Here is a 17076-nt window from a genome sequence, read left to right on the forward strand (position 1 = left end):
TTCAGAAAATGGTCAAACTCAGGATCATATAAGAATCCCAAAGCAAGTAAAAAACTCCCATTGTATTGGTGCTGAAGCCTGATGAGTCTGTAAGGTTTTACATGTGATTTCAGAAGATTAAACAGACCTAAGAAGAGGGATAACACTTAAGTATACTGAAAACATGTTGCTTTTGCTGGCAGATCATGAATTATATGAGGAAAAGACTTAGTATGACATACAAAATGCATCTTAGTACATTGACAGACTTCATGGAAATGTATGAGAACGGGAAACTCCTGAGGTATATAATTTTTCGAAGGCTGAACACCCCAGACTGACTACCTTTTCAGAAATTCCAAAAATACATACCAAAGCTCCCATTTAGGTCTGGAATATTTGCAAGAGGTTCCAAACTAGAGCCTGTGTCCATTTACATAGATTATTTAATAAACGTGAGCTCACAAAAATCTAGTTCATATTTAAGGGATTCTTAGCACTGTGTAGAAAAAAAAAGTCAAACGTAGTTTTTTCCATCTGTTAGCTGCAGTACATCTCGAACATTTGCATAAAGTTATCCCCATGATCTTAGTGTAGCATGATTAGAGAATAGTTTAGTTATGAATGGCCTTTCGGGAGAAAAGATCTGATAGTGTGTTATTTAGTTATTTTGTTTAACATTTTTTTCATGTTTCAAAACAAATATTAACATCAGTATACAGTATACTCTCAGTTAACTGTAACTCAAGCAACCAGCACTCTCAAGCAACCAGCAAAAAAAAATTTGAAGAAATACAGTACAATTTTCATGTGTTGCACTTTTTGTTTTCCCCCTCAGAAATATACCTTATGTTTTTAGAGTTTTAGAGTTTTAAAAAGGAAGACAGGAATAAATTCCCTGTCTCCCCAACATGAGAACAAGTCAAACTAAACAAATACTATAGGGTACAGTATAAGTCAGGCCTATATTTAATAGTATCTCTCAAGCAACTAGAAACTACAGTTATTCGGCATCTAACAATCCAAATGGGTGCCAGTTAACTGAGAGCTTACTGTAGTGGTGTCAGTGGCACACCAGGTAACACACTCACATTTTGTGCTGGAAGACCAGAAGGCCGTGAGTTCTATACCCACTCCAGTTGACTAGATTGCTAACACTGCACTGCAGTATTGGGGGGTGCTGCACTCTGGGGGGTGTCATTCTTTGGTGGACAAATTAAATCAAGGTCTCATCTGTTTGAGTTGTTGGTAGCACAGGCAGATGTAAAAGATCACATGGCACCTATCAAAAAGTGTATGGGTCCTTTAATTAACACATAAAGAAAACATTATTTACAAAATATACATATTTAGAGATACATATCCACACATTCCTATATAGTATCATCATCATAATCATCATTATTATTCTTCAATAACTGACCCCCACTCTCTCCACAACTGTAATCTAATTTTTTGAAATATATCAGCCAAAATCCATTTCCCATTAAAATTCTCAAGGAATGTTTATTCACAAAACTTTTTCTAAAGTTTAACCACTTATTTTACATTTTAAAAATATGTTATGTTTTCTGTTTCTCCCCACAAAATAAATGCACTCTTTCAACTTTCTTTTTATTTGGCGTATTCCCCTTTAACTTATTTATTACCAGGCACCATAGGAAATCCTGACACTCTACAATCTTAGTACACCACTTTTTCCTTACTTAATTGCTTTTATCACTTCGTCTGGTAAATTTTCTCATGGATTTACATAATAATGCTGTCGTATCACATTATTATACCACATCCTGCAAATAGTAACAGCATCTGAAGATTTACATAAATTAATAATGATGTCAAGAAAATTGATTGTAAGCAGACTCACTGAGAACTAAATTGTCAAAGGCTGGGAACACAGATGCCCCCTTGGCTATACCTGGCAGTTAATTATTTACCCTTTGTTAACCAGGTTAGTCCCACTTCACTTCTGAAGACCTGCGCAGCTCATGACCTGAAGTCACTGACCGCATGCCGCAAGTAGCCATTAACACCTCCCTGGAAGAACCTTCAAAGGAATCAGATGTTAAGGAAGCAATTAAGCTTCCCTCCAATAGTAAAGCACCAGGCTATGGCTCCATTCCAGCCAAAATCTACAAGACAGGGGGACCAGTCTTGTTACAGAAGCTCACCGAGCTCTTCCAGACCATGTGGCAACAGGAAGTTATCTCTCTGGAGTTAAAGGATTCCTCCATCGTTCATCTCTACAAGAGAAAGGGACACAGGCAGTCTTATGACAATCACATAGGAATCTCTCTCCTGGTCATTGCCGGCAAAATTCCTCCTCAACCGTCTCATTCAACACATGGAAGATGGACACCTGCCAGAGAGTCAGTGCGGCTTTAGAGAAGGCTGAGGGACACTGGACATGATATTTGCAGCACATCAAATTCAGGAGAAGTGCCAGGAACAAAACAGGGACCTTTATACAACATTTGTGGACCTGATTAAAGCCTTTGACACTGTTAGTCATGAGGGGCTATGGCGGATCATGGAGAAGTTTGGCTGCCCAGGCAAATTTATCAGTATGTTGCTCCAGTTCCATGATGGCGTGCTTGCTCGAGTACTGGATGATGGAGACTCCTCTGGTGCCTTCCCAGTCATCAACGGAGTTAAGCAAAGCTGTGTATTGGCACCCATGCTGTTCAGAATGATATTCTCAGCCATGCTGGCAAATGACTTCTGCAATGATGAAGAAACCAGCATCAAGATTAGATACAGGACTGATGGCAGGTTGTTCAACCTGCAGAGGCTACAGGCCAAGGTCAAGGTTTTAGAGGACTTTCTACACAATTTCCTGTTTGCAGATGACTGCGCACTCAATGCTGCCACAGAAGCCCAGATGCAGCAGAGTATGAACTGCTTTTCCACTGCCTACAGAAACTTTGGCTTCACAATTAATACCAAGAAGACTGAGGTTTTGCATCAGCCTGCAACACAGAAGATGTATGCAGAACCAACTATCACCGCTGAAGGTGAGATCTTGAAGGCTGTTGACAAGTTTACATACCTTGGCAGCACACTCTCCAGATTTGTGAACATTGATGATGAGGTAGACACACGCATCGCCAAGGCAAGCTTCACATTTGGATGGTTGCGGGAGTCAGTGTGGGAGAGGAGAGGCATTAAACTGTCCACAAAGCTGAAGGTGTACAAGGCAGTTATACTGCCCACATTATTGTATGCCTGTGAGACATGGACTGTGTATGAGCTTCATGCCAAAAAGCTGAATCGCTTCCATATGAACTGCTTAAGAAGGCTGCTGAAAATTACCTGGCAGGACAAAGTTCCAAACACAGCTGTCCTCTCTCAAGCTGGACTGTCAAGTATCTACACCCTGCTGAGGAGAGCCTAAGTCAGGTGGGCAGGCCACCTTGTACGTATGCCAGATACATGCCTCCCCAAGAGACTGTTTTATGGTGAACTTGCAGTAGGCAAATGCACACAAGGTGGGCAGAAAAAGTGCTTCAAGGATACATTGAAAGTCTCTCTGAAGAGCTTTGGCATTGACCCAGACTCCTGGGAAATCCTAGCACAAGACCGCCCTGCCTGGCGAAACTGCATCAGCAAGGGTGCCATCTCTTATGAGTAGAGCAGGACCGCAGAGGCACAGAGGAAGCATGAGCTGCATAAATCCATAGCCAACTCATTGCCAACCAACTCAAATGACCACTTGTGCCCAATGTGCGGCAGAGATTTCCAAGCCCACATCGGATTGATCAGCCATAGACAGACACACCATATTCAGTCAATCTCCTTGACGTGATGTCTTTGGTCATTGTCGACAACGACGGACGACCAACAACAGACGGTGTACAAGAGATTATGCAAGATTCAGATGATGTTATTCATCATAACTTGTTTGTTGAATCTGAGAAATAAGAATCGGTCAATGAATGTTTACCCCACAGCTGCCAGTGGATCTGAATGTGTGATAGGCATTGCATCCCGGAATGCAGGGAGTGCTACCATTATAGTGGAACAAGGATTCTGAAATTACACAAATGCTGATTTTTTTTTTTATTTTAAGGAAGACGAAAACAGAGATTTTAGTATGTAGGCTTTTGGCTTTCATTAATGCTACCTTGATATTATCCAGACTGAAGTTTACTATATAGGGATGCCCATCATATGAACAATACCTACAAAAGGCACTATGGGGGTAGCAAAACTTTTAGCCAATCTACAAAAAACAATGGGCAAAAGAGATGCAGGACATCCCTGGCAAAGCATGTGGGTCTGTTGTTCATTTCATCTCATGCAAACACATACTGGATCCCTCTAGAATGACAGCAATTTAGTAGCCAGTTACTTAAGTCAAGTATTTTATCTTTGAATTTAAGCATCATTCTTGGTGATGGTAAAATGCTACTCTATACCAGGGCCTTGCCTCTTCAAAAACATGAACAGAGAGCTCAACAATGTCTCTCTGCATCTCCCTCAGGGTGGAATGCCTAAGATCATTCATCCCCATATGGGCAACTACAAGGTTGTGACTGTATCTGAGTTGGTGCAAGGACTTACAGGCCCTAGTGACATCCCTATTCCTTGCACCAGAGAGGTAGCTGTCACCCTAACCTCAGCCAGCCCGCAAGTGTTCTTAGTATATGTCTTATGATGGAGTCACTAATGACTAAAATATTTAATGGATGTGCTACATACATATGGCACATTGAGGCTACAGGCTTGCAGCACAGGCCACTCCCAATAAGAGCAGGTGTAGGTGCTGATGTGGGTGTGTTATTAGTATTTGTACAACATGGCTGATCTAATCTAGTAGGATATCTAGAAGGCCTAGGAAGCTTCGGCAAGGATTTCTTTGCTACCTCAGCATTTGTGGAATTAATGATCTGGTGATGTGGTAACATAGTGTGGTTATGGTGTCGCTTACTGACAGTGGGTGGGAGGGAGAGATTAACCTCCAATTTAAATAAATAAGTATATCTCTTGCAGGTGGAACCAGTATGTATTAGAAGTGGGTTGCCAATAAACATGACGCACTTCCTGCACGTCCTCAGAAAATTAAGTGTTAATAGGTTTTCTATGGAAGATGTGAAAGCAGAATTGGACTCCATGGGCCAGATATTTTTTTTTTCTTATTTTTGTGCTGGGGACTTTTAGTTGCACAGATAACAACTAATAGAATAAACGAGTATAGATCTAAAATCAGGGAAACAGACAGCCTCTGAAATTAAGAACATAACCCCCCCTATAACCTCTAGAAAATTCCTAACATACCTCCTCCAAATAAATGCCCATGACACATAGGGACATTTGGGTTGGATTGCACAGTTAGGTTTATATTGGCTTCAGTGGTTCAGGGCACACAATATGTATCTTGCTTAGTTACAACAGTGGGAGGGGACAGGGTCAGTTTTGAATTTAAGTTTGATAAAGGAAAATTGCTTATACCTGCAGTTAACTGTGAGTACCAAATAATCTTGGTCTATGGAATACAATGGAAAGGTAAACGAATAATTCACTTTAAGTGGAGTGCCTCCTCAAAAAGATATCTTTGTGCTTACTAGCAAGAGCCAATAAAAGTAGAGTGGGAGGGGGGTTGTGGCCAATTAACATAAGGGGGTGGACAACTAGAGAGCTGCTGAATTTAAGAACATAAGAGGCAAAGGGAGCAATGGTGAGAAAACTCTCTTGAAATCATTGGAACATTTTCTTACCCTTTAAATAGAAAAAATAGTCTTTAATTATCAAATCCAACACCTCACTAGCAGGCATAGTTTTGTTCCCTTCTAACAGAACTTTGTACACTTAAAAGCATGTCACCCAAAACACTGCAAGCAATCAAAAAATAATATCAGAAAAAGTGTAAAGAAAATAAATCTTTCCCACATAAGCATCTGTTTTATTGCAGATGTAGTTCAGTCAGATTTGTCTTCAAAAGCTGAATTTTTTTTTCTGGGTTAGCCTTGTGTTTTTTATTGGTATAGTTTGATTCATTACAGCAGCCTTGGTTCAGCCATCTATGTTTTTAATCACATCATACATGCAGTATATGCAGCCACATTATCATAACCACCCTAACTCACCCTACACTGTACATCCATAGTCACATCGTACCCACTATACAGTGTACTTACATAAGCAGTCCCATCATACTCACCCCCACTGTACACCCACCCTGCACTGTACAAACACAGGCAGTCATATTATACCCACACTATCCCATACACAGGCAATGACAGCATAGCCACTCCCACACTGTATGGACACAGGCAGTCACACACCCTGCACTCTACACACACAGAAGCCACAGCATACACACACCACACTTTACCCACATGGGCAGTCACATTATACACACTCCACACTGTACAAACACATGCAGTCACAGTATACACATGCCACACTACGCACATGGTCATTCAGAAACTCTGCACTGTATGCACACAGGCAGTCACAGTATAAGCATGCCACACTGTACACACACAGGCAATCAGAAACCCTGTGCTGTATGCACACGGGCCATCACAGTATAAACATGCCACACTGTATGCACGTGGGCAGTCACACACCCTGCACTGTATACACACAGGCAGTCACAGTATACACATTCCACACTGTATGAAAACTTACAGTCAGAAACCCTGCACTGTATGCACAAGTGTATTCAGAGTATAAACACTTCACACTGTATGCACAAGGGCAGTCACACACCCCACACTGTAGGCACATGGGCAGTCAAACCATACCCACTCCACACTGTATGCATATGGGCAGTCACAGCATGTACACAACACACTGCATGCACACAGGCAGTCACAGTATACACACCTTGCACTGTATGCATATGGGCAGTCACACACCCCACACTGTGTGCACATGGGCAGTCACAGTATACACACCCCACACTGTATGCACATGGGCAGTCACAGTATACACACCCCACACTGTATGCACATGGGCAGTCACACACCCCACACTGTATGCACATAGGCAGTCACTTTATACACCCCCCACTGTACACATGTGGGCAGTCACAGTATACACACCCCACACAGTACAAACGTGGGCAGTCACAGTATACAGACCCTGCACTGTACACACATGGGCAGTCACACTATACACTCCCCATACTGTATGCACACAGACAGTCACAGTATACACACCCCACACTGTATGCACATGGGCAGTCACAGTACACACACCCCACACTGTATGCACACAGGCAGTCACACACCCCATACTGTATGCACATGGGCAGTCACAGTATACACACCCCACACTGCATGAACATGGGTAGTCACAGTACACACACCCCACACTGTATGCATATGGGCAGTCACAGTGCACACCCCCACATATGCACAATGGCATTCTGAGTATACACATCACACACTGTGTACACACGGGCATTCACAGTATACACACCCTACACTGTACACACACTGCAGTCACACACACCACACTGTATACAAACAGTCAGTCATATACACCACATCTACACACATAGTCAGTTACAGTATACCCACACCACACTGTGCACACATGGAGAGTCACAAACCACCCACTATACACACACTGGTAGGTACAATATATCCACCCCACAATGTACACACATGGACAGTCAGACATACCACACTGTAGATACACAGTCCCAGCATATCCACTTCATGCTGTATGTACACCAGCAGACATAGTATACATACCCCACACTGTACACACAATGGCAGTCGCAGTACACACCCCACACTGTATGCACAATGGCAATCACAGTACACACACTCCACACTGTATGCATATGGGTAGTCACACACCACATACTGTATACACATGGACAGGCACAATATACACACCCCACACTGTATGCATATGGGCAGTCACAGTATACACCCCCCACATATGCACAATGGCATTCACAGTTTACACATCACACACTGTATGCACATGGGCAGTCACAGTATACACACCCCACACTGTATGCACACTGGCAGTCACACACACCACACTCTAAACACACAGGCAGTCATATACACCACATGTACACACATGGTCAGTTACAATATACCCACCCCACAATGTGCACACATGGGCAGTCACACTATACAAACCCCACACTGTATGCACACGGGCAGTCACAGTATGCACACCCCACACTGTACGCATACTGGCAGTCACAATATTCACACTGGTAGTCATACACACCACACTCTATGCACACAGGCAGTCATACACACCACATGCACACACATGGTCAGTTACAGTACACCCACTCCACACTGTACACACATAGAGAGTCACAAACCCCACACTATACACACACTGGCAGTTACAGTATATCCACCCCACAATGTACACACACGGACAGTCAGACATCCCACACTGTAGACACGCAGTCACAGCATCCACACCCCATGCTGTATGCCCACTGGCAGTTACAGTATACATGCCACACACTGTATACACAATGGCAGTCACAGTACACATCCAGACTGTATGCACATGGGCAGTCACAGTATACACACCCCACACTCTTCGCACATGGGCAGTCACAGTATACATGCCCCAGATTGTTAGCACATGGGCAGTGGCACAGTCCATACACACAGGCAGTCACATTCCCTTCACTGTACTCACATGGGCAGTCACACATTCCATGCACATGGGCAGTCAAACAATCTACACTGTAGACACATGGGCAGTCACACACCCTACATTGTGGGCACACAGACAGTCACAACATACCCACTCCACACTGTATGTACATGAGCAGTCAAAGCATACACACCCCACACTGTATGCACACAGACAGTTACAGTATATACACCCCATGCACACACGAGCAGTTACAGTATTCATATCCACACACTGTACACACATGGGCAGTAACAGTATACACACTCCACACTGTATAGATATGGGCAATCACACAACTCACACTGTACATACTTGGGGAGTTACACAACCTTCACCATACACACATGGACAGTCACACACCCTGCACTGTACACACATGGGTTGTCACAGTGTACACGCTCTACACTGTATGCTCAAGGGCAGTCACAGTATACACACTCCACACTGCATGCACATGGGCAGTCAGAAACCCTGCACTGTACACACACGGGCAGTCACAGTATACATACATGGTCACAGTACACACTCCACACTGTATGCACATAGTGAGTCACAGTAAACACACCCCACACCGTATGCTTATGGTCAGTCATATTATACAGACAGCACACTGTATGCACACTGGCAGTCACAGTATACACATGTCACACTGTACGCACACAGGCAATTACAGTATAAACATGCTGCACTGTATGCAAATGGGCAGTGACACACTCCACACATACAGGCAGTCACACACCCTACACTGTACTCATGTGGGCAGTCACACATTCTATGCACATGGGGAAACAATCTACATTATAGACACATGGGCAGTCACACACCCTACACTGTAAGCATACAGGCAGTCACAACATACCCACTCCACACTGTATGTACATGAGCAGTCGCAGCATACACAACCCCCATTGTATGCACATTGGTAGTCACAGTATACACAATGCCACACTCTACGCACATGGGCAGTCACAATATAAACATGCCACACTGTATGCAAATGGGCAGTCACACACCCTGCACTGTATGATTATGGGAAGTCACAGCATACTCACTCCACACTATATGCCAACGGGCAGTGACAGCATATACACCCCACACTGTATGCACATAGGCAGTCACAATATACACATCCCACACTGTATGCACATGGGCAGTCACAGTATACATATGTCACACTGTATGCATACAGGCAGTCACAGTATACACATGTCACACTGTATTCACATAAGCAGTGACAGTATACATGTCACACTGTATGCACACAGGCAGTCACACACCCCACACTGTAGGCAGATGGCCAGTTACAGCATACCCAACCCACACTGTATGCACACGGGCAATATACACACACCACACTGTACACACATGGGCGTTCACAGTATACACACCCAACACTGTACACACACAGGCACACACTCCACACTTTATGCACATGAGCACTCACACGCTAGACTGTAAGCACATGGGCAGTTACAGTATACACATGCCAGATGGTATGCACATGGACAGTCACAGTATATGCACCCCACACTGTATGCATATGGGCAGTCACATTATACACACTTGCAGTCACACCTCCCCACTGTATGCACACAGGCAGTCACACACCCGACACACACGCACATGGTCAGTTACAGTATACGCACCCCACACTGTATGTACATGGACAGTCACAAACCCCACACTGTACACACATGGGCAGTTGCAGTATACACACCCCACACTGTACACATATGGACAGTCAGACACCTCACACTTTAGACACACAGTCACAGCATATCCACCCCATGCTGTATGAACATGGGTAGTCACAGTATACATAACCCACATTATACATCCACTGGCAGTCATACTTACATACCCCACACTGTACTCCCATGATGAGTCACAGTATACATACCCAACACAGTACACACACAGGCAGTCACATACTCTACACTGTATGCACACGGGCAGACATTCCACACACATGGGCAGTCACACACCCTACAATGTAGGCACATGGGCAGTCACAGCATACCCACTCCACATTGTATGCAAACAGGAAGTCACAGCATACACCCCCCACACTGTATGCACACAGGCAATCACAGTATATAGCCCCCCACAGACACACACAGGCAGTAACAGTATTCACACTCCACACTGTATGCTCATGGGCAGTCAGAAGCCCTGCCCTGTGCACACATGGGTGGTGAAATCACAATCACCCTACACTGTACTGGGCAGCCACTTCATAACCACCCTATACCATACACACACAAGCAGTTACATCATACTCCCATTACACCAGGTATATGTAAGCAGGCACATCATACCCACCCCACACTGTACACAGATGGACATTCACATCATACCCACCCCACACTGTACACAGATGGACAGTCACATTATACCCACTCCACACTGTACACGGATGGTCAGTCACATCATACCCACCCCACACCATACACTGACAGGCAGTCACATCATACCTACCCCACACTGTAAATACACAGTCAACCACAGTATTCACCACCTTGTTCTCTTTCCCCACTTGCACATTCAATTATGATTGTATATAACCTGCCTCAAGGTGTGTGGCGGTAACTTTGCACACATTCGATTGTGACTGTACATAACATGTCTCATGCTGTGCTCCGTGACTGCATGATAGCATGACTGTATATAATCTATGTCAGGGAGTGTGTCGGTGACTTTTCACTTGTTAGATTTTGAATGTGTATAACATGTCTCATGCCATGTGCTGTGCCTGCATGTTAGATTGTAGTTATATGTAAGATGCCTCAACGTGTGTGGCTTTGACTTTACATATGTTCGATTATGACTGCACATAACATTTTTTATTGTGTGCACTGACTGTACATTAGACTGTGTTTGCAAATAACCTTCCTCTGGCTGTGTGGCTGTTACTCTGTGTATGTTAAATTGTGATAGTACACATCCCATGGTGTGTACTGGTGACACTTCAGGAATTAGATTGTGATTGTGCATAAACACGCCTTATAGCATACTCTGACTATACATATTACACTGCAATTGTACATTTAAACATCTCATTGTATTGATGATTCTGCATATGCGAGACTGTGACTGTGCATAACATGCTTCATTGTGTGTACTGATGAATCTGCATGTTAGACTATGCTTGTACGTAAACACACCTCGCAGTGTACTCTGTACATGTTAGACTGTGATTGTACATAACATTCCTCAGTGTACTCTGTGACTGTACATGTTACACTGTGATTATACATTAAAATGTCTCATGGTATTGATGATTCTGCATATGCAAGACTGTGGCTGTGCTTAACATACCTCATGGTATGTCCTGATGACTCTGCTTGTACACAAGCACAGTCATATTGTACTTTGTGACTGTACCCTTTAGACTGTGATTGTACATAACATACCAAATGTTGTAGTCTGTGACTATATATGTTAGACTATGATTTTAAATAACATGCCTCATGGTGTGTACAGATGACTCTGCACTCATTGTGTGTGACGAGCCAATGCTGTCAGATGTTACAGTTGCATTAATACAGGAACATACCCCTTAGGCTGTCAAATGTATCAGCCACTATTTTGCTTTCTTGGTCATGACATCAAGATATGGCTTAGCAGAAGTATGGCATGATTTACAGATTCGACTTTGAGTTCTTCACAGAGTTCACTTTAGAGCAGTTTATGTGAATGACATGTGGCCTCACCTTATATTGTTCAGTGGGGTACACAGTTGAGCAAGGCAATCCCACGTCAGAAAATGCATCTTACACGAACCGGATGTTTCTCATCAGTACTGTACAAAATATACTAAGCTTGATTCATGGAGAGGTTACAACAGGGCACTTCTCACTGTAGTATCTGTGAGAGGTGACTCTATAGTCAGGCACACTGATGTCCCACTCACTAGGCTGAATAAGGAGAAGGTTACTGTTAGCTGCCTGACGGGTGCCAGGATCCGCCATATAACACAAGCACTCAGGTCACTCCAGAACAAGTACAAATACGACTCTGTCATTGTCCATGTTGGTGTGAATGACTTGAGCTGTACCTCCCTGGACTACATGAAAAGAGACATGGAAGAGCTCTCTGATCACATAGCCCAGGCCGGTATGAACCTGACCCTGAGTAGCATCCTGCCCTCACCAAGAATGAAACCACGGTATAAAGAAAAAAATATCAATTTCAACAATTGGCTAAGTTTCTGTTGTCATTCAAAAGGGATCCAGTGTCTGTCTGCCTGGGATGACATGCTCGACAAGCCACACTGCTTCGCTAGAGATGGCTTGCACCTTTCACCCTTAGGCTTTTGAATAGTGGCCAAGGCTCTTGCCACCCCTATAGTGCCATTTTTAGGCAAGGCTCAAAAGACAAACCCACCGCCGTAAATAGCACAAGTAACAAAAATCTGAGGGTAATACTACTCAATGCCAGAAGTCTAAACCTCAAAATGCATGTACTCGAGGCACTCCTCAGTATGGAGAAAATTGCTGTATGTGCAGTAACAGAAACCTGGTTTAAGGCTTCAGCAAGCACCCCAGCACTACCAGGCTACAACTCATACCATACATTTCGGCCACAGAACCCGGACCGAAATACAAAAGGTGGGGGGAGTATCCATATTCATCAAGGATACCCACAGCTTAGTGGCACAGCACGATGCTTCAGAGATTATCCACATGCAACTAACAATGGGCAAAACCACAATTAAAATTGTAGCTTGCTACAGATCACCCACCATGACCCTGGACTCTCGTTTCGCATTTCTGGAAACACTGGGTAACATAAAGGTTCTACCAAACACCCTAATATTGGGTGATTTCAACTACCCAAACATTAACTGGGAGAACTACTCAAGTACTAACTCCCTTGCCCAACATTTCCTAGAATTTATAAACTCAAACACCATGGAACAACTGGTCAACACTCCCACCAGAGGTGACAACATATTGGACCTGGTCATCACCAACATGGGCGACTGGTGTTCCACACCAGAGGTCATCCCCTCGCTGGTTAGATCGACCATAAACAAATCACTTTGGATATCCACATTCTGCCACCACCCCTGGACAATGAAACCACTGTGAAAAACTTTTCAAAAGCAAACTTCACGTTACTTAAGTCGGTGGTGGAAAGTTTCAAATCCCCATGCTAAAGAATAACACCGTCCAAGCTGCAAAATCCTTTACTAATGCATTCTACGGGCACCTACAAGAATGCATGGATCGTGCTATCCCAATCAAAACCAAGACACACTCCTCCAAGAAAAGGAAACCAGCCTGGTGGACCCCTGCCATAAACAAGCTATACAATAGAAGGAGGAAACTAGTACAGAAAAGAGTAAAATCCCAAGAAGGGAAGACATCCCTGATCAGTATCAGCAAGAAACTACGATCCCTCATAAAATCGTCCAAGGCGAGCTTTGAAAGAAAACTTGCCAAGGACTCCAAAGATAACCACAAGGCATTCTTTAGCTATGTCAAGAATCTAAGTGGCAATGCTCAGATCTGCTCGGAGTTAGTGCAGAATGGAACAAAATATACTGAACCAACCGATATTGCCAACATCCTGGCCGATAGGTTCAGTGCAAACTTCACCCCCTCTCACCCCTAAAAGGGTTCATAACAATACCAGAAGAATGTAGAGCCCCTAAAATCACAGACACTCAGGTTAAAATAGCCTTCTCCAAAGCCAAAAACACAGCATCAGTGGGACCGGACGGTGTCCCAGGCTGCGTCCTACATGAGCTCAAAGATGAACTAACCCCTCACCTAAACACACTGTTCAAACTCAGCCTCTCTACAGGCTACGTACCCATAGAGTGATGCACAACAACGGTTATTCCACTCCACAAAGGTAGAGCCACAACAGACCCTGGGAACTATTGCCTATAAGCCTGACTAGCTTGGTCTGCAAGGCTATGGAGTGCATCATCATGGAACTCATTAACAGAGACATTGGGAACCTCCAAACACTGGACCCTACCCAGTTCGGCTTTGTTAAGGACAGATCATGCTTCCTAAACCTGGTGGACTTTTTTGAGACAGTTACCAATGCTATAGATGAGGGAAAGGTGGTACACACAGCCTACGTAGACCTCACAAAGGCCTTCAACACCATTCCCCATTCTGGTATTATAGACAAGCTCACCAGCCTGAACATAAACTATGTCACAAGATGGGTTGCCAATTGGCTCACAGACAGAACCCACATGGTGAGAGTCGTGGGAGCTAGGTCTGACTCTAAACCGGTTACAAGTGGCATTCCCCAGGGATCAGTGCTAGGACCCCTCCTGTTCAGCATATACTTCTCAGAGGTACAGGCAAGCACAGGAGGACTATGGCTGACCAAGTTCGCAGATGACTGCAAACTAGGGGCTATAATTGACTCACCGGCTAACACAGACATCCTCCAAAAGGGTCTCACTGAGATGGATACCTAGTGTCAAAATCATGGCCTCAAGCTAAATGCCAAAAGGTGCATAGTTATTCCCTTTGGAAATAACAAAGTACCCACAAATTACTACATAGGTGGTAGTCCCCTAAAGATGGAAAATGTAATAAGAGATCTGGGGACCCAAGTAGATAGTAATCTCTCCTTTGATAATCACATTGCCAAAGTGGTTAGAAAATCCTTCTGTGTGGCCCACCTAATCACAAAAGGGTTTGCAGCCAGATCAAAATAGGTCATTGTGCCCCTCTACTCATCACTCATCAGACCCATTATAGAGTACAATGCCCCATTTGGGATGTACCTTACAAGACACCTGCAAAAGCTGGAAAGACCACAGAAGTACCTCACCAAGACGATCACTGGCCTAAAACAGATACCCTATGCAGCTCGACTGAAGAAACTCCAGCTGTACTCGGTTGCATACCGCCTGCTCAGATGTGATCTCTGCCTGACATACAAGGCCATGTCCAACCCAGAATTGATGGACATGCTCCACCTAAAGAAAACCTTATCCCCTCGAGCCACACACTCTAGGGATCTAATCCTCACCACAACAATAAATAGGATGTGCTGGAGGGACAGATTCCTGTCCCAGAGACTTCCCATGCTTTGGAACAAGATTCCAACCTACATTAGGCAGAGCTCCTCGCTAGCACTCTTCAAGAGAAACCTTGATGAGTGAACGGGAAACAGAAAGTTTACCCCGGGGATCACCTCAGTGGGTCTGCTGGACAGAGGCACAGGGAACTACTCTAAGGGGGTGGCGAAAGCCAACACATTCTGGCTAGGCTTATAAATGCGTTCAGTCAGCTAGCCTAGTACCTACCTATGAACCTCTGAACCTAATGTATCTTATTATCACATCAGTGCATATCATTTATGTACTCAGGCATTGTTACTGGCAAATGTCACAGCCTAAGCAGGAAAGTATGTGAAATGAGATATGAATAAATAACTTAAGTTGTTAACTTAGTTAGAAAACCATACGTGCATTATACTAATAAATGGTATTGGTTTGATTTTTTTCAACTAGGTGCATACCTGACGCAAGTTGTTTGCATGAATAGTACAAGACTAAAACTGGAGCTCTGGGACACTGCAGGCCAGGAAATATATCACAGTGTCACACCTTTGTATTATAGAGGGGCCTGTGCTGCACTGATAGTGTATGACATCACAAGAATGGTGAGAAGATTATTTTGTACACTAGTACTGGTAGTGTATAACATCACAAGAATGGTGACAAAAGTACTCTTTATACTGACACTGACAGTGTATGACATCACAAGTATGATGACATCATTATTCTCTATATTAGCACTGTTAGTGTATTCCATTGCAAAAATGCTGAAATGGTGATTCTGTAGGATGACAGTACATAACATCACAAAAATGCTGATAAGATTAATCTGTATAATGGTTTATGTCAGTCTGAATAATTGATGTACATTCTGTAAACAAGCCAACCCAGATTTTATTTTTGAAACATAAGCAATAAAGTTGATTTTCAGTAAAATATAGGCATGTGTTCCATATTTAACAAAAATTGTTGTAGTATTTATACAGCATAGCTATGCACTTCATAGTATGTCTGGGTATTTCATGAGCAGATACTCTACAAAAGTCATTATATAGAAAGGACAGACAAGGGCAAGATCAGCAATAGATGTCTTGGACACCATGTTTTTAGGACTGAATCTGACAAGATACAGCTTGAGTATATTAGCAAGCAGCAAAGACAGTGAAGGTAAGAGATCATTAATTATTCTCTTGACAGCAGCAGCATCAGTGTAAGCAGACAAATGACAGCTGTAAGGTGGAAAAGTATTTCTACCAAGTGATTTAGTCTTAGCTGGAAACGTGTCAATAAATGTAAATTCAATAACCAAAGTAACAGTACAACATTAATGTTAACATTTCTAAAGTCCTTTTTTTCTTATTCTTGAGAACTGTGTGGAAAACAAGTGCAATGACAATGAAGTTAAAAGGCCTCAAGTCAGGGTT

At 43.5% G+C, this 17076-nt stretch overlaps 1 protein-coding gene across 1 annotated transcript in view; it reads left to right on the top strand.

The window, feature by feature from the left end:
* Positions 1–17076, top strand: part of LOC122793052 (ras-related protein Rab-17-like) — a 449961-nt gene that overhangs the window by 139683 nt on the left and 293202 nt on the right. The window contains exon 3 of the mRNA XM_044060729.1: positions 16106–16257. Within this exon, the coding sequence (XP_043916664.1) occupies positions 16106–16257 (152 nt within the window). The remainder of the gene's footprint in view (positions 1–16105; positions 16258–17076) is intronic.

The sequence above is a fragment of the Protopterus annectens genome, chromosome 2.part0, assembly GCF_019279795.1.
Source record: "Protopterus annectens isolate FY-2018-M chromosome 2.part0, PAN1.0, whole genome shotgun sequence".
NCBI classification, from domain to species: Eukaryota; Metazoa; Chordata; order Ceratodontiformes; family Protopteridae; genus Protopterus; species Protopterus annectens.